The sequence below is a fragment of the Erpetoichthys calabaricus genome, chromosome 4 (genome assembly GCF_900747795.2).
Source record: "Erpetoichthys calabaricus chromosome 4, fErpCal1.3, whole genome shotgun sequence".
Lineage (NCBI taxonomy): Eukaryota > Metazoa > Chordata > Cladistia > Polypteriformes > Polypteridae > Erpetoichthys > Erpetoichthys calabaricus.
Window position 1 is genome coordinate 253,595,489 of NC_041397.2, and position 20,444 is coordinate 253,615,932.

Genomic DNA, 20,444 nt, shown 5'->3' on the forward strand with positions numbered 1-20,444 from the left:
TTTTGTCTTGAAACTCTGTCCACACTATGGTGTGGCTTACTTACATGCCCATTTTAGAAGCAAAAGAAAAGTTTCACTTCACCACTGTCTCTCTTTCTGCCCATACTCACCTCCCTCCATGTTTGGCTATTGTTCTTCCCATCAGTGTTCCCTACTCTTGACTGCTGGCTGTAAACTCATTTGCCCTTCAGTGGTATGGTAGATTTACACCTTTTCTCAGGGTTATTTCTTGGACTAGGTGTGGTTCTGCTTTGCTAGAATTCTTTCCATCCACTCCTGGTTTACCTGCACTCTAAGCTTTCAGTAGACATTAAATGTCCAGGATCTAGACCTGCCCTTCTTTCCATCTAAAGACCATATGCTGCTACTTAGCAATGACTTGCCTCCTTCTTGTCATTCTGGACCTTACTCCACTTCAGGCTTGAAACCATCTACTTCCCTCAGTTGGCAGGAATCTGTTCCGACTTCCTCTTGCCAACCCTTAATGTTGGGGGTGTCAAACCAGTAAATCTGGTCCATCATGGAGTGCTTAGCAGTTAACTGCAAGAATATTTGGTGACAAATTATTAATAAATGGGCTATCTGACTATTTACTTTTTAAGTTGACTAATCGCATATTCAGGGCATGCTCTACATATAATGCTATACCATTTTCTACACTTGTATGTAAGTGCCCTGTAAGTGTTAAAGATGCCTGAATAAATAGCACCATAACATGGTAGTCAGTTTTCATGAGACCTAATACATGAAGAAAAGCGACAATCATCACATCGTTCTGTGTAATCCATGTTCACAAAAATGAAATCACAGCTCCCATTAAATACATTAATTTGTCAAAGAATTCTGTAACAAGGTGATGTGAAGCTATGGTGAACTACAAAGAGTACAGTTGCGTGCAAGCATTTTTCCTTACAATTTGATAACTAATAGATTTACTACACTGTGCAAAAAAAATGTGAAATCTTTCCAGATTTTATTTATTTTTGTATAATTAATCTGAAGGTATTGTGCAGAAAGTTTTTAAATATGAATAGTGTAATGGACTTTGTGGTGAACTTTGTGTGTGCTCAGTTCACGGAAAAAACTTACAGCACAGGCTGGCTTGTTTACACCTGGACAAGGAAGAGGCAGATGACACAGACTTGTTGCTGCATATGGATGTGCGATTGCTCAGCATAGATAAACCTTTGTCAAAATTATGAGAGCTGTTGCCAGAAATAGCTTCTCAAGTCATCTAAAACATTATGAACTTGCCCAATTATAAGATGATAAGTGGCTTCTTGATTTAGTATTTTATTCCTCACAGACCTTTCTGAACTGCTGAATGTCAAGCTGCAAGCTCAGAGTAAAAATGTTATCAACACGTTCAGCAGTCACTGATCAAGTTCAGAACATCTAATCTGAATTCAAAACATGTTTCTGTGACATCACATTGGTGAACCCTGTTGCCACATTCACATGCTTCACATTTTAAACAAATTTAGATGTGAAAGATATAAATCTAGTATTGAGGGGATCACACCTCACTTTCACACAACAGCAACAGAAAATGAAATTCTTAGTCTGGAAAATATCTTGCTCTCATCTAAATGTCAAAGTGGGATTTTGGGAGCTGCTATCAAAAGTATCTCAACATTAATGTCCCATTAAATTTTCTGTCTTTTTTAAGCAACCTATCGGTGTGAGCCTGCATTCTCTCACCTGAAAATAATCAGGTCAAATTAGAAATTCACCATGACTGATGAAAACCTTGTGGTCTGCCAAAGACTTGCAACCAGTTGCTACTGTGCTACACTGATAGACTCTTACATAAAAAGTCTGAGTGCTGTAATACAATCAAAAGGTGCCTCGACTAAGTATTACTTTAGGGGGTATGCACACTAATCCAACCAGGTTTTTGTATGATTTTGTTTTCTTTTTCTCTAAACAGTTTCTGATTGTTTTCACATTCTTTGTATAGATTGCAATTCTGCAATAAAGGTAGAATAAGTTCTGACAGGATTTATCTTGGTTTCATTCTTTTGTCACACATAACATGCCATTTTGGCAGGAGTGTTTAGACTTTTTATATCTGCTGTAACTATATGTCATTATTGATGTAATTATGTAAAAAAAACATGCAGGTAGGGACTGCAAGATTGTCTGCAGTGTTGCCTCACAAATTCAGGTTTTTGGATCTGAATTCAGCAGATGATAGTTGTCTGTATGGAGATGGTGCATTTTCTTCCTGCATCCCAAACACATTCATGTTAGGTTAACTGGAGATTCTTAACTGGGTTCATGTTAATGTGAGTTTGAGTGTGGGTCGGCATGTGTTTGTGTGTGTGTCTTGTCAGAGAACCCTGTCATGAACAGACACTCCATTTAAGGCTGTTCTCTCATTTGCACCTAGTCTGCTACTTGGGTAAGCACCCCATGACCCTGAAACAGATTAAGCAGGTATGAGAAAATTATGTTATGAACTGAAACGAATTGTGCCTTTTGCTGACAAGATTGGCTTTCTCAGACCGTGTAATAAAGAGCAGATTTGTAAAATGGATAGGTAGATTGACATTTTGTCTAGATTAACAACACGAAATGTGCTTGTAGGGCAACTAATATGTTCCAGTGTCGCAGTAATTAAGAGGTGTAATCTATAAGCAAAGCCAACAAACTCAAATGGACTGCAGATCCATTTTATAAGAAGTCATTAAACATTTTAGCATGGACTACTGTATTTGTAATTTCTTACAAATTATCTTCTGAGCCCCGGCAAATCTGCTAAATCCAATGCAAGAGTATCCTGAATTAAAAGGTATATATTGTCACATGTCTTGATCTGTGGCATGCCTTCAGAATCACTAATCCACATTCATAAATCGTCCTAATCCATTTACACTACCTGAGTTAGTGTATACCTTTGTGCAACTGGTATCATAAATAAAAATCAGGAAAATAAAGTCAACCCTAAAACTTCTGACTGAGATTGTATGAATTAACAAAAGGACTATTTGCAAATGTCAGAAATAGATGTATAAAATCTTTCAAGGCTACAAATCCTTTTATGAAGATATTTGGATTTCTGTTTCCATAGTCGCCAAAGTTATGAAAAATGGAAATTGTATTGAACCTTCTAAAATGTTGGAACAGGACCATTGATCTTATCTCTAAACTCTCTACCTTGCGCAAAGTAAAATAAATGGTTTGATAATATAAGGTCCCAATATTGAGCAGAATGCATTCCACATATTATATTTTATGGATGAAAGAATTTTGATAGTCTTCTAAGGGCACAAAACATCTCAGCCTTCAAGCATCTGCACTAGTCTCATATACTAAGAGAAGGGTCAACCATCTGAATTCCTATTAGGGAGTAATTAATGGTAACTGGTGCATAGAATAAACCTATAAGGAGGAATTAAGAGTAATATTGTTCTTCATGTCTATCCAAGAGGGTACAAGTTAATGTACATTTGATTTCTTCTAAAATTTCATAATGGAAACATTTGCAACACAACAATTGGATTGGAATTGAGGTTTTTCAATGCTCTCCTATGCTTTTATATCTTTCAAAACTTATTTTTTTTATCCAAGTCATTTTTGTGTTCTAGATGAATGAACTTTGTGTCCCTATTTTTATTTTTGATAAATATTGGAATATACCAAAAATATAAAAATATGAATTAATCTTTATTTTTACAGTATTAATTATCCTATATAATAAGACATGACTCAATAACCAGATGAAGACGTCTGGTGTAGCACTTTCCATCAGGCTGTTAAAATTGTATTTGAACAGATCTTTAAATTGTTATGTAACTATGATTCCTAATTATGTGAACTGCTTAAGGCAGTTAAGAAAAGGAAATATGGATCTATTAAACGATAAGTTTGGTATTTTTCTAGTCAAACTGTTTTCTTCACAATCATAGAATATGTTAATTTTCCACATAAAATTATGTGAAACTTTTTTTTTTTTATATAAATTTTGAAAATAACCTTGTCTGTTCCTGTAGCTTACAATAGGTCTAAAAGGTACATAGGTCCATAGGTGCATGAAAAAGGCTTAAAACCTACCAAATACATCCTTTTTTAAGCCAAAAATGTTATCAGGAATTAATCTGCATTTGGATATTAAAAATGCATACAGCAATGTTATTTTCAAAAGGAAAAAATGCAAAAAGCAAACCATTTTTGCGAGATTCAGCCATTTTTAAAGGTGACCGGCTGTGAGTGTCATTTCATCAGCTATCCTGTTCATCTTCCTCCACATCAATGTTTCAGCCCCATAGAGAATCCACACTCCAGTCTACAGAACAGGGAGGAGGGCACATGGCCCCAGGAGCATGGATTTATCTCAGAAAGTCATCAACCAGCACCAGCCAAACGTTATTGAATGTTTATACACAGATGTGAATTGATGTCTCTGTTCTGTGAGCAATCAGGCAATAACAAAAAGGCATATTTATGACTAATTTTAAATCTTCCACTACACAAAAACGTATCTCTTTATGTCACAAAGATTGCCAAGTGTCGCTAGTTCAATAAGACGTGTGTGCTTTGGTGAGAGGGAATATTGAGCAGGAGCATAATATGTAATCAATTGAGAAGAACTGAAAAGAACAGAGGCATCCTGTTATCTATCCATACATCTTCCTAACCTGCTTATCCAGACGCCTATCCCAGCAAACATTGGAGGCAAGGCAGGAGCAATTCCTGGATGGGATGCCGGTCTATCACAGGTTAAGAGCACACAAACTTTAGCAATGCTGGTCCGCCTAACTTTCATGTGTTTGGACTGTGGGAGGAAACCTGAGCATCTATGAAGAACTTGCAAACTCCACACACACAAACGGACCACAGTTTCCTTCAATGTCAGAAAGCAGTGCTACCATTGTTCCACACTGCCACCCAACATTATTATTATTATTATAAATAAATGCTGTCCTTAAAATCTTCTATCCATTCGTATTCTATTCAAACAGAACTGGGAATCCCAAATGGTATAGGCATTTTTTTCCAAGGCAACAACCAGTAAATGGCAAAGACAGCCTTGCACCTTGGCCTGTAGGAAAGGCAGCCAAGCAGACGACCGAAGAAACACTGGCTCAATTGATTGAAGGATGATATGTGTGAAGTCACCACCACCCCAAGAAGATGTCCTGGACTGGAACATGTAGAAAGTGATGTGCTGAAAAGTGGACCAATCTTCAATGTGGGACACATGCTAGGAAAATGATTAACCTATTCATATATTTTTCTCTGCCATAAGCACAATAACAATGCTGAAAACAGTCCACCTATTTTCCTACTTATCCAAGGCATGGCTGCAGTGCAGCTGAAGCCTATGCCAGCAAGCATCGCACACAAGGCAGGAAAAACACCTGGCACTTTATAAGCACTAGTTCACTATTATACAGGGTGAGCCAAAATGAAGTACCACATTTTAAATGTTTATTCTACAAAAATGCTACAAGATAAAATAAATTTCATTACGACACAAGATAGGGTATACAAAATAGACTTTTTTCACTGTGTCTGTGATGTCTTCAAGGTGGTGGCCATCATTAGCAATACACTCTTCGAGACAATTTCTGAACGCTCATATAACTCGTTCGGCTATTTCAAAGGGAATAGTGGCTTTTTTTGTGGTTGTTGTGTGCATAGCTTGTTGTGTGCATAGCTTCGACTTAAGATAGCCCCACAAGAAGAAATCGCACGGAGCAAGAGCAGGTGAATGTGAAGGCCACCTGACATTTCTGCACAGGGAGATCAGCTTCCCCGGAAACATCTCCCACAAAGCTTGCATGGATCTCCGCGGCATATGAGCTGTTGCTCCATCCTGTTGAAACCAGGCACCCACCATATCCATTTCTTCCAGCTGGGGCCAAAAAAAGTTCTCTAGCATTTCAATGCAACTGTTCTGAAGTGACAGTGACCATTGCTCCATCCTGCTCAAAAAAGTAAGGGCCTACAATGCCAAATTCTGCAAAGGTGCACCACACTGTAACAAGCTCACTGTGCAGGGGTCTCTGATGAAGTTCAAGAGGGTTGGTTTAAGCGCAATAGTGAAATTTTTTCTTATTTACGCAACCATTCAAATGGAAATGTGCCTTGTCACTGCACATGACGATGGCATCTCGATGAACGGTTTGTAGAATGTTCGCGCAAAACTCTCTATGGCTCTCCCAGTCTCTCTCAGTGAATTCCTGCAGTACCATCATTTTGTATGGATGGAAATTAAGGTCCTCATGTACAGTAAAATCCTCCTCAAAGACATGTTGGAAATGCCTAAGGCAGAAGCATGTTTGAGCGTTGTACGTCTAGGAGACTGCAAAATTGATGCCCTTACAGCTTGGATGTTTTCAGGTGTTCGTACAGTCCGAGGACGGCCAGGAGATTTTCTGTTCAATGTTGTACCCATTTGTCTAAATTTAGCCACCCTCTGAAGAACTGTTTTCCGATTTGGGACGTCACTGTTAGAAGGAATTTTGAAGTGCGTTTGGAAGGCGCGTTACATAGTGATGATGGATTTGTTGTTTTTGAAGAACGCTTCGACAGCGAAAGCATGGTGTACACCAGAACAAGGCATGTTACCGACTGAAAACTATAAGGGATAGCCTATCAAAGGACCCCCACCCCAACCCACTCGGCTGCCTCTACCTCACACAATGACCTTGAGAAATGTGGTACTTCATTTTGGCTCACCCTATATTATTTGAACATGCATTTGTCTATTGTTACAAGCAATGACACAACATAACCACTGAAGAAACATAACTGTTAAGGAAAAAGTAGGATTTTAAGTAGAATATAGGTTGGTGTTGGGGCTTGTTGGGTTGTCATAACTACACCCAGAGTCACGCCTGTGAGCATACAGGCGAATAGGAAATATATTCTTAATTAAAGAAAAAAGTTCCAAGAATCTATAAAAAAATAATTAGTTCCTTTCACTATCAAAAGGATGCCTCAAAAATGTGGAGGGCATGTTTTCTTAAATCAAAACATTTTCTGCTTCAAAGTGGACGTATCTGGTAAATGCCGAGGCATTTTTTTTCACCTATGGATCAGTGTACTCTTTACCCCCAAAACAAGGCATTTTGTTTTGATTTATGAAAATTGCTTTACTTTAGGATGCAATTTTCTGTGGAAAATTAATATATACCTTAATTGTGAAGAAATAACTGACTAGCAAAATACCAAACTTATTCTTTAACAGGTAGCATTATGCTCTTAGTGAAATTCCTTTTGACACCTGAAATTTAACAAAACTCCCTCAGCACATTTAAGTGATTAGTATGGGTCAGTAATGTAGAGTACTGTGACGTCTGTTCCAGTCCTTACCTTTCAGTTCAGATTGTTTACACATGTAAATGTTGAGAGGTGCACTCTAATTCCATATTTTTAGGAAAGAAATGACACTTGCAAGTCATCAAGGTCATAATATTTTTCGTGGAAGCAATTTCAGCATGAGCATGGATGTTGCTACTCTTGAAATTAAACTTATATTATCTTATAATTATCTTTTCTGGCAGGTAACATAAGGTTTATGACTGTATCATATAAATGACTGCTGAATAATCACTTGGTCAGTTGTTAGTTTCAGGATAAAATAAGTATGCTTAGGCTTCTACCTAAAGGAAAAATGAAAGTGATTGGATGTCTGAGAAACAAAACAATAAAATTTATTAATAATACAAAGATCATGGAAAATGGATATATGCTTGTACACAAACACAAAAGACAATAAAATAATACCAATCTTGACATCTGGTATGACTGGTTACCTATTTCACTTTCTGTGAAAGACTTCTTACTGTCAGAGCACAATATTATAAATATATTCCTTTGAAAATAATGTTCATGATCCAGATGGTGTGGGGCATAAGCTACGCTGTCAGGATCACAGCAGCGTTAGTAAGGATGGGAGGAGAGCTTTAAGTCTTGTATCCTTAGCCTTTGCTCTCTATTCTGAAAAACTGAAGAACCCATGAGGTCTAAAGATGCACCTGGAATATAAGTTACTATTTTCTGTTTCTAGTAAAGCCAAGTGTCATAAATACTTTGCTCCACATACATTCAGTTAACTAAATATGTACTGTATATGAGGAGTTGTAGTAATTCTCAGTTTTTGCCTCTGTTCTTGTCATTACATAGGCTGGGAAGATCCTTTGTGCTGAGGTTTTTCAGGTTCCAAAGAAAAATATTACTAGTTCATTTGAAATTAGAACACACTTGTGTTCTTTTGTCCAATCTCACAACTTCCTGTTGCACCTACAGTATCAATATGTAACTTGAGCCCTTTGTGATTATTTCTTGAAAGCATGAAATAGTGTGTTAAGTATGAGTATTCAGTAACCATTTGTTTTAACTAGAGAAATGCACTGTTTTTGTGTACAGGCTCTTTAGTACCTCATCTTTATATATAATATGCTATCGTGGCTGTTCGTTTGTCTGTCCAGGATTTTAAATCACCTGCAGCTCGCAAAGCGTTTGACCAATTGACCTGAAATTTTGTACACATATACTACGTGACATCTACTATCCGCTTTCGGAGTGACGATTGACCTCCAAGGTTATTCCTCTTTTTATTTTTATTTTATTGTAGAATCAACTCTCAGCAGTGGCCACAGGGCGGCCATGCAGTGCATGCGTAAGGGTGCCGTTCTCATTCCCTAACACCTTCGCATTCACTTCCCCTAGCTCTTCATATCTTAAATCATTCTTGAGGCAGATTAAAGAGTTAAGTGCCAGCTTAAGTGAAAAATTAAGGAAAATGTACTAAGTAATCGCAACACAATCAGTTTTAACGGAAAAAGATGCAGATGAAAGAAGAAAAGAAGCGGGCAGGTAGGGTGGAGAAAAGAAGAGCTGCTCAGGAAGCAGCCAGCACATCAACCTCGGAGCAAACGAATGCTAAACGTACAGAGAAAGAAGATGAAAACTATGAAAGTTCAAGTCAAGTGTATTCACTGCATGTTATCGTGCAGTGCACCGTTAATGGTGTTGTTATAAGAGGTGAATTATGCAGCACTGAAGCCAAGCTATTCTGAAAGTTTTCCTTCAGCTTCTATGGCCATATACAAAATGTTCTGTTCAGTATACAGGGTCCCTTAACCTTTTGGTCAGGGTTGCATTCTTGGCAAAATGTGGTGTGCAGTAAAGATGTGGCAGGTTTTAGTTTCAATCAATTCCTGCTTTTAATTGTACTCCACTCTCAATTACAAAGGGTATTCCTAGGTTTTGTGTTTTGGAGTCAATCCAGAAATTATAACTCGATTTGATCATTTTTATTAGAAAATGGAAATTGTGTATGTATGCAATATGGGGATGAAGTAGTGTTTTTTATTTTGATTTTTAAGATTATCATTATTATTCTGTTGATTTTCTTTCTGCTTCACCTGGTGTTCTTTTGTTTACTAATGAGTACTTAAGTGAGTATGCCATTGGCATAGCTGCCGCCTTTCAGTATTCAGTATCATTTGCACTGCTGCCTACTCCACTTATTGCTAATAATCATTATAAGGATACAATTAAGGGAGCAAACTTACAGTAAAAAGAAGAATGAACAAGAAAACAGCAGAGTTAAACAATGTTATATACAAAATAGAACATTACATGATTTCTTGCAATTGTAAATACTGCACTAATGAATGAGAGATAAAAAAAGGGACCAGCTAATAAGTTAATGAGATCATGTAGAGGTAAAAGACTGACAGATTGTGAAACAGGTTGTAAGAAAAAGCTGCAGCGAGAGGGGGCTCCCAGAAGTAAATGTGAGAGTCACTGCAAGGGGAAGTCAAGCAACAGCAAGTTAAGCAAACTGATAATTGTGCATGAGTTATAATGGAAAGTGTTGACATTTTCTGTTGCATGTTACCTAATTTCCAGGATTATGTATAGGTCAAAAATATTGGAGTGATAACTAGTGCACATGTGTGTCCAAAAAGTATGAGTATGAAAGAAAGTAACAACCATGTTGAAACAAGTCTGGGCATGTTGTGACATGTCTCAAGGTTACCCATGCACATTTGTGGCTCAGTGTGAGTCCTCGTGCGAACCAAGTAAGCCTCTTCATAACAATGTGCTGGTTCACATGTCACGTCAATCACAGGCTGCCATCCGAGAATGTGGGTGTCAGCAGCTGAACCATCCAACCCTACAGTCCTGACCTGGCTCCTTCAGATTATTTCCTGTTCCGAGTTTTGAAGAAATCTCTCCATAGACAGCAGTTTTCAAGTGATGAAGATGTCAAGGCAGCTGTGATGTCCTGGTTTGAAGGTCAAACAGATTTTTTTTTCAAAGGGGTTAAAGTCATTGCAGGAAAAGTGTATGAAGTATATGGAGTTATCAGGGAACTATTTCTTTCCTACTGAAGTAGACAAATTATTGAACGCCCCTGGTACTAATTACAACACAAGGGCATCTCAGGGAACCATCCTGTCTCTTGAACAGCAAACTGAACCGGCCTGACAACACAATAGTGCTGCATAAAAAAGAGAGTAGACTTTAAGTCCTGAGAAGACTCAGGTCTTTTGATGTGTGCAGTGTGTTGTAGCAAGCTGCTGGAAACATTTCACCAGTCTGGGGAAACAACTTAAGTTGAGGTGATGCAAAATGCCCGAACAAACTCATCAGCAAAGTCAGCTCGATCACAGAACTGACCCTAAACACTCTGAAGACTGCTGTGGAGTAGAGGATGAAGGAAAAATTGGATGATACCATGAACACCATGCCCACTAGAGGGTGCTTTTTAAGGTACATGCCACCATGATACAATAAGAATCACCTCTAGGGATCTTTTCTGTCCTCTGCCTTTATACTATCCTTCACTCCAACCAAAAGCCATTAGGAAAACAGTACAGAAGTTAATTTACTACAGGTATTTTTAGCATAATATATCTGTATTATATATTTTTGTTTTTACTATTGTTGTATACTGTATTCCACTTTTAGCTGATATCTGTGTATTTTGTGTTTTTTTTCTGTTTTGCTGCAGTATGCATTTGAATATCCCCTTAGGGTTTAATAAAGTATATCTAATCATAACACAAAGTTAGCTCCCTCACCTGCTTAAAACAACATAAAGCACTAAGTTGTGTTTTCTTATATATGGACAATCTGAAATGTTAAACTGTTATCGGCTATAATCACCTGTATGCTCTTAACAGTCTTATTTTATAATCATCGGTTATATAAAATATATTTTTAAACGTTTTAGACAGACAGCATAAATTAAACAAAAAGCTGTATTTTACTCATGAGCACCTAAAGAGAAAAGGAGTATACTGAAGAACTGATCTCACTGGCAGAATACAATATTAGATGGTACATTAATTTGTTCCCGTGACCCTGTGTTAGGATGTAGCGAGTTGGATAATGACTGACTGACTGACTGACTGACTGATATTAATTTGTATTCTACAAATGATTAAGGGAATATCAGGGACACATTCACTTTTATTAAAGACTCTGTCACAGTCAAGAACTACTGCAAATTTGCACATAAAAAAAAAAAAGAATGAGACATGTTTTCATGCAGACTCACATACATTTAAAAAATGTCAAGACACTTAAATCTCAAACAAAAATATATATGTTAAATACTAGAAACTCACCAACCCTCCTCATAAACGCTGATTAGAAAACAAAAAAGCAATAAAAATGCAATCAAATCATATACTTTAGCAAAAGAGCAGGATTTTCAAGCAGCATTAAATTTAAAACCAAACAAAACAAGTAAAAGCAGAACAATACATTTAAATTTAAACACAAAAGTAAGACAAATTAGGAGTCTTAGCATGGCGTAAAATAATCAATATTTTTGAAAGAACAGAATAAATATAAACAAAACTTAAAACTGATATCTAACTTTACTGTTGTATAATAAATTAAGTAGAGCTGTTCTGATATATGGAAAATTATACAGAATGCACTTTCTCTTGATACCAATTAACAATATGCAATTATGTTATGACATAATCTGTGTCACCTTGAATAAGAAGAAAATGTTTGCACTAAATGTTTTAACTCTTTAGACAAAAAAAAAAGAAAAAAACATGTAGGCATATAATCAAAGTGAAACACAAAGTTGTTATTAAATTTGCCTTCTAGAATAATCTATGAGCTTAAAATATGCAAGGAGGTAATAAAATAGAAACTATTTCAAATTAAAATATTTAGTTTAATATGGTTGCTTGTTTAGTTTTATTATTATCATGTAATATTTTATTGAATAATATTAAGTGGTGGTAATCACAATTACTTAACAAGACTTGACAAGACACTAGAGGCAGGATTTTAATTAGACATGTTCATGGTAAGATCTGATGTGTTAAACATAAAGCATATTACTTTCACTTGATTGTTTAAAGAATGTGCAGTTACCATACATAACTGTATATATTATAATAAAGTCCATTTGCTATTATATATGTAATGGTAAGTTTTCCTGTACTGCAGAATAAAGTAAGTGATCTTAGTAATGAATGAGCAAATAAAAAATGTACTATTAACAAATATATAAAACATTCATATTTATAATCCAGTTCTTTTTTTTGCTTTTTTTATTCAATCATTTAAGCATGGCTTATTATTAAAAGAAATGGAAATATATTATTTGTTAATTGCTCAACTACTGGTGCTATACCATTTCAGTTTGTGACTGAAAGTACTATTGTTCACATTATTTTGATATGGTGGATTTATACACACACCACCAAGCACACACTAGGGATTTAGGATTGCCAGTTCACTTAACCTGCATGTCTTTGGACTTTGGAATTAAACCCATGCACACACGGGAAGAACATACAAACTTCACACAGGGAGGATCTGAGACATGAACCCTGGTCTCCTTATTGTGAGGCAGCACCTCTACCATTGTGCCACAGTGATGCCCATGTTAGAGAGTTGTGATAAAAAATATTTGCATACAGTAATTAGTCAATTATCACTATAAGAACACATTCCTGGGATAAATATTAGTAAACAATCTATTGTTTAAACATATGGCATAGAAAGATCCTGACAGTTTTACAGCATCTGGGTATAACAGAATGAATGTGCTCTCAATGACAACATTTGATTCCCAAAGATTGCTTATCTGTTTATTTATTTACTAAGACTCCATAAAGTAATGTAGCAAAACAAAAACAAGGTCAAAAATATACTGACATAAGAACTTTGTGATGGACATCATTAAAAACGAAATAAAAAATGTGCATGCATGACTGTGCAAGAAAGCAACACATACTGCCCAGATAGTATCACAACCAAAATAAAAAACACTCTTTAACTTACTGTTTTTTTGCTTCTTCAAACTTGTTTATAAGCTTCCTAAGCCCACAATTTTTAAAGCCTTGGCAATGAGCTGCTGGTGCTCCAATAGTAACAATGTCATAGGTATGATCTGTAAATTGAAATAAAACAAAACTGAAATAAACAAACATTAAATTTTCCTTCATAAGATAAAATAACTCTTTAAAACAAATTCTGGTTTCATTGCTTACCAGTCATTTTTCACATTTAAACTACAGTCTTATCTGAGATTACTTGATTTATATTTTCTAAATCTGAAAAGATCAGATTTTTCAAAATGTATTTAAATTATGCAAAGTATGTGTCACAGGTAAATGTAGAAGAGAATCACAACGGTCTAAATGATATCTAAAATATGAAGTTAACTGCAAAACAAGTAAAGGTTCAGCACCTGAGCCAGAATCGTCTTGTACTCTCATTCTCTGTATGTGAAGGTTTGTAGGAATGAATTCCATTTTTTTTTCTGCTTTCAAATTACTAGCTTTGAAAGATGGTCCTGCAAAGCAATAATGAGATTTAAATAGCAGTCCAAATAGCTGAATAATCTGACAATATTCTGGATACTATTCAGAAGCAATAAAGAAGAAAGAGTTACTCAGATAATGTAAAGACTTGAAAAAATCAAATCTTAAACCTACACTCTCCATGGTTGTTGGCATCCTTTGGGGTGAGACCCATTCTATTCACATTATCTAGACACCACCTGCTCCCAAGTCTTATTTGGTCTCTCTCTGGACCTGATCCTCTCCATCTTCATCTTGGTGCACCTCTTCACTGAACCATTCACTCCATATACCCAAACCACCTTAGTCTATTTCTCTTCAGCATAAAACCTATCATCTCCACATAAAGTATTTTTCTTAACTCAGCATTCATCTTCCTCTCACTCTGTGACAATCCACACATCTGCCTTACCATTCTAATCTCTGTTCTTTCCAACTTTGCTTCATGTTCCACTTTCATTGAGCCATGCCTAACTCTCAATAGTGCATACTCCTGCCTCACACGGTTTTCATAAACTTTACATTTCAATGCCAGAGAGACCCAGAAATTCTTTCATGCACCTCTTACTCTAGCTATCACTGCTGTACCTGCACCTCCGTCTGCATTCAGCATGTAAACCAAGTAGGAGATCTTTCCTACTTTCTTCAAAATACCCTCATTGCTAATACAGTAATCCCTCGCTATATCGCGCTTCGCCTTTCGCGGCTTCACTCCATCGCGGATTTTATATGTAAGCATATTTAAATATATATCGCGGACTTTTTGCTGGTTCGCGGATTTCTGCGGACAATGGGTCTTTTAATTTCTGGTACATGCTTCCTCAGTTGGTTTGCCCAGTTGATTTCATACAAGGGACGCTATTGGCAGATGGCTGAGAAGCTACCCAGCTTACTTTTCTCTCTCTCTTGCACTGACTTTCTCTGATCCTGACGTAGGGGGATTGAGCAGGGGGGCTGTTCGCACACCTAGACGATACGGACGCTCGTCTAAAAATGCTGAAAGATTATCTTCACGTTGCTACCTTTTGTGCAGCTGCTTCCTGAAACGACATGCTGCACGGTGCTTCGCATACTTAAAAGCTCGAAGGGCACGTATTGATTTTTGATTGAAAAACAAACTCTGTCTCTCTCTATCTCTCTGCTCCTGACGGAGGGGGTGTGAGCTGCCGCCTTCAACAGCTTTGTGCCGCGGTGCTTCACATACTTAAAAGCCAAACAGCCCTATTGATTTGTTTGCTTTTCTCTATCTCTGTGACATGATCTGCTCCTGACGCACACTCCTTTGAAGAGGAAGATATGTTTGCATTCTTTTAATTGTGAGACGGAACTGTCATCTCTGTCTTGTCATGGAGCACAGTTTAAACTTTTGAAAAAGAGACAAATGTTTGTTTGCAGTGTTTGAATAACGTTCCTGTCTCTTTACAACCTCCTGTGTTTCTGCGCAAATCTGTGACCCAAGCATGACAATATAAAAATAACCATATAAACATATGGTTTCTACTTCGCGGATTTTCTTATTTCGCGGGTGGCTCTGGAACGCAACCTCCATGATGGAGGAGGGATTACTGTATCTAAACTTACACTTACTACTTCAGCATCCTGCATCCCTCTCACACACTCAATAAACAAAGGATACAAACGCCCCCTGGAGGCTAGCCATCACACCACAACATCTATCAGGCACCCGGTTTTGAGGAAAAAAAAATGCATAAGATTGAGTTTCTTCAAATACCTCATGCCATACAACCCAATTCTTCAGTACCGCCTATCATTACTGCCCTCAGCCCTTTAAAGGCCAAGGAAAACTCATGGTCCCTTGTGGTTCATGGTGTGGTGAGTTCTCTTGAGTTTATTCTGTGCTTTATGTGATTTCTGAATATTTTGAACCCTTGCTCAGTTTTTTTTACTTTGCCTTCTGGGTTGTGTATTTGGATATTGTTTCCGTCTGGATCGACTATTTTGAAGGCAATGCCTGCTGTGCTTTTCGAATCTGATTTTTGTTTAAATAAATCTTTTTATTTATAAAGATTATGTGTTGTCCTTTTCTTTAATAGCCGGAGTTTGATGATATTTACCCCTCTAGTAGGCACTTTCGTGCTAAGGAACTCTTTAGCTTATAACAACCTTTGACTTTTGTATATTAATATTGAGACCTGTCACTACTGAACTAGCATTTTAACATTTTAATATCTTCTTCTTCAGTTCTGCTTGAATTTTTATATGCTCACCATTATATCCATGTATTTCACAGTTTTTGAAATATGGAACTTTATGAGGCACTTTATGAGTATGAAATAAAGTGTATTTTTTAGTACTATAGTTACAGAGGTAAACAAAAATATCTTGTTTATATCATAGCTTTTTTATTGTCTTTGTTATAAGCGGACTAATTTTTCAACTTAACATTTTTCTGTGTGTTATATTTTAGAGTTGGTTATGTGTTTGGGTAGTAGGCACATTAATATGTCATTATATGATTTTTAACTTATATTATTGTTTGGATATACTGTATATAGAACTTCTTTCATTTTTCTTTTTGCATTTTTTATCATTCTGATGATCACATCTTATTATCTGGTCATTTCTGTAATAATAGTCTACCAACCAGCCAGAACCTAAAAATTAAGATTCCTTTTACAATCAAAAGTTTCTAAGTCAAAACTATTTTTTCTTAACACAGAATACAATCATCAATTTACTGACCCACCTAATCTTATTCAACAGAACATAAGCTCATTAGAAGAGCACTGTATGTAATGTTTGAACCAACTCTGAATTGGATGCCAGTTCATCAAAGGGCACATTTCCACATTCACTCATATGGGATTGATTTAAAGTAATCAGTTAACCAAAATGCATATCTATGGGGACCAATAAACAGAGTACCAAAGAAAACCCATACATACATAAAGTAATCTGAAACTCCACATAGACAGTGGCTTGGCCAGAATTATAAACTCACTTCTTAAGTGCTAATGCAAAGTTCTTTAAAACATTTTATGTAGAATCCAAATTTTAAAGGCATTGTGAATTGGTGCATATTCAAATATTTTTTGTAGCTCTAGTTACTATTTTGTGTACTACTAACCTTTGTACTGATGTAAATTTGTTAGTGTTTCTTGATAGTTCAAAATGATAGTTTGGTATTGTGTAACAATCTGCCGACGAAGACTTTCCCAGCAGGGAGACAGTTCTCCAAGTTCTTCGAGTTCACACACTCTGTTCAAAATAAAAACAAAAAGGCTAAATCCTTTTCCATTATCTAAATGATTAAGAGATCAAAAATTTAGGCAATTTTGATATGATATATTAAATGATTTGAGTACTTTTAATGTTACATGAGTATTTACATAAAATCACCCAAATCACAGGCAATACCAGATTGTAATTTTTGTTGTTTTAAAAACAGCTTTAAATTCTTTGGTTTATCTATTTTGAAATTAAAAACTTTAGTACAAAAAAGGCATCATGTTAAAGTAAATATACTATAATTCTTTTCCTAGCTCAAGTCTTCTAAAATATTTTAACTCCTTTAAACAGCTCTCATTTTTAACAACAAAAAATAAAATGAAAAGAAGCATAAAAATAAATTTAACCAACTGCATTCTCCCATATTTAAAGGAAATTTACTATTGCATGTTTGAACTTGCCAAACATTAATAGACCTCTGATTTTCAAGGCATGGGAGGACTGACAGACTATACTTATGAAGGCTACAAAGACCCCTGTCAGTAATAGTAACACTCATCTTAAAGAAGCTGATTTACTGCAAAAATTACTGAATATACTGTAAGCTATTTATTAAATTATTTATTTTTGATTATAAATAAAAAAATCTCAACTCTTCAGTTATATAGCTTGAAAGGAATTGGACATTTTGAATTGCCTTTTGTTAAACAGTATGATTTGTAAGTTTTTTTTAAAAAACAAGTAAAATAACAAAATGTTATTTTATTCTAATTGCTGCACTTGCATAGAACAACATTGTTATTGTTATATGCACCTCTGTTCTTTAAACCAGAACCGAGTTAATTTTAAATATTAGAGATGGCATGTGAAAAATAATTGAGCAATAAACACACTGGAATAAACAGGACATTTATTTATCAGTAGTTACCTAGCTGCATCCTCTTCGAGCAGGAGTTTTACAAACTGTCGTGGGACGTTCAGAGAGAGAACACTTTCAGCCATTTGTTCAAGTACCCGCAGGTGGTTTCCATCTGTTGTTGGGAATCGATACATCCTAGACATAGTACCACCAAAAACTTGAAAAAAAAAACAGAAGAAAGAATGGGTGCAATATCTTAAATGTCAAGAGTTTATCAGGAAATGCAGATTATAAACATGTTGCAAAATAAAAACTTTACTAGTCAGGTATTAAACTGAACTTCAGTCCTGTTAATTAATTTAACAATTTCCTATAAAAATAAAAATGACTAGGTTTGTGACCAAGCAAATTAGAATAAATAAGAATGAAAGGCTTAAGAAGATTTAGACACTTGTCAAATGTTGACAAATGTTAAAACAGCAAAGGAGACTGTAAAGAGTGAACCAAGACTAAACTAAATCCTTGTTTTTGCATTGTAGGATGTGTTTTTGGCATCATTTCTCAATGTGGGTGTAGTGACTCCTAATGGTTGTGTTGAAAATATTTCCTACACCTGCATAACACTTTAGAATGAAGTTTAAAATTTAAAACAAATAAGATGATTCTTGGGGTATGAGTTTGGAAGACTCTTGTAGAGTAATATCAAAGTTTAGAATCATTATTTTTATACAGTATACTTCCTATTTAATGACAAAGAATGCTATACATGTCACAATAATGGCGTGGCATACAGTCGACACCCTTGCCTGGCTGTGACGCCTCCGAAATGAAAGGACCAGTGGAGAGTATGCTCAGGGCATTATCTCCGCCAGATCTCAAGGTGGCAGCCATCCCGGGTTGCTACAGCACCTTGGATTCCCACAGGGCATACTGGGAATTGGAATTTGGTGGCTCAGCCCTTTTAGGTTTCCGGGGGTGCCACCAGGGGTTGCTATAGTACTCTCAGGGATTACATAAAAGGACCCAACTGCCACTGCTCCAGAGTCAGAGTCAAGAGAAAAAGGGACGAAGCTTGCTGTTGGAAGGAGGAGACGGAGAGAGAAGAAAGACATAGCAAAAGAAGGCAAAGTGCTATGGTTCTTGTTTCTTTGTTTATTCCTCTGCTTTTTTACTGTGCTTGCTGGTATGAAAAATTTGGGAAGGGTTTTCCACAGAATAAAAGGCTTATGCGCTGGCTAAACATGGGCCTGTGTCTGTCTGTGTCGAGTTTGGGAAGCTGGAGTGCTCCCTGAAGGCCATAATGGTTAAAATAAAACACAATATAAAATACAATAAAAATATCTGAAACCATAACATGGGTGTAAAAATATTAATATTGTTGTATATGGCATATGTAAAATGCTCCAAAATGACAATAGATGAGGCAACCATTCAAATTTAAGAAAGATGCCGCTTTAGTGAGAAAATGCAATGTTCCTTACTCATATGTATATGACACATAAGAGACACCCCTAAGGCAGCACCAGTATTCTCACAATGACAAATGCAGGACCACTGAAGATGCCCAGGTGGCTCTTTCTTCCCTGGTGGTTTTCTATGGGACCTATGGCAGCACTTCTCTTCACTTCATACACAGTTGTCTGGTGCTGCCCTTGCCAACTTCTTGCCAACTGATAAATACACAGTACTTGCATATCCATCCATCCATTTATCTATCCATCTCTCTATCTACTTAACTTTTTCTGTATGGTAAAATAAAATTTGAATGTTGTGAAACTAAAATTACCCAAAACATCCGAAAGAAAAAGAAACGGAACTAACAGAAAAAATAAGAAAAAATATGGTCCCAAAAAAGGCAATTGTATCCTGTACCTTGCAATACACTGGCAGTTTCACAAAAAAGGATGGATGTATACTGCAGCATATTGATCAACATGATAAACAATCACAGCAATGACAAAGCAAAATTATTAGAAAAAAAGAAGTACAAATTAACAGAATAAAAAGAAATATTATGAATAACAATATGAAAGAGTTACTCTGATCTTTAAGGGAAAATTGGTTCAAATCTTGCTAATTACTAACTTCAAGGCATACAGTACATCATAAGTATAATAGAAATCTCAAATCCACAAATAAAGTCGGTTTTGAGAATATACATATGGACATATGATGAAAAAAAAAGCACCAATGGTACTAGTCCGCTTTTAACTACTCATTTGACAGACTCTTTGTACAATTTCAAAGGTGCTTTAAACATGCTATTAGAAATTAAAAGAGAAGATGAATAATATAAATACAGAATGCTACAAGCAAACCTCTACTGAATTAAATACTTTCATACATGACCTCTTAGAACTAATGTGGTGAGTGTCTTGTGTACTTTAACAACCAGTAGAATTGGATTTCTGGTAGGACATCTAACAGCATGGAAAACTGATCTAATGAGCAATCCAATCCAAAGTCCCTTACTAATCTATCTATGTGTATATTAAAGTAAATAAACATATTATATCTATATACAAAATCCAATGTCCGTCTGTCTGTCCACTTTTCACAAGAAAATTACTTAACGGATTTAGATTGGGTTTTTT

General features: G+C 36.0%; 1 protein-coding gene across 13 annotated transcripts in view; it reads right to left on the reverse strand.

Moving 5' to 3' along the window:
* Window positions 1–20,444, reverse strand: part of inpp4aa (inositol polyphosphate-4-phosphatase type I Aa) — a 171,685-nt gene that overhangs the window by 61,216 nt on the left and 90,025 nt on the right. For 8 of the 13 annotated variants that reach the window (XM_051927143.1, XM_051927142.1, XM_051927137.1 and 5 more), the window contains exons 9-13: window positions 17,920–18,067; window positions 16,891–17,021; window positions 13,691–13,795; window positions 13,282–13,390; window positions 11,598–11,615 (exon numbers count right to left, since the gene is read on the reverse strand). In XM_051927143.1, coding sequence (XP_051783103.1) covers window positions 11,598–11,615; window positions 13,282–13,390; window positions 13,691–13,795; window positions 16,891–17,021; window positions 17,920–18,067 — 511 coding nt within the window. The remainder of the gene's footprint in view (window positions 1–11,597; window positions 11,616–13,281; window positions 13,391–13,690; window positions 13,796–16,890; window positions 17,022–17,919; window positions 18,068–20,444) is intronic. The other 5 variants (XM_051927145.1, XM_051927144.1, XM_051927138.1 and 2 more) reach the window with 1 other exon arrangement.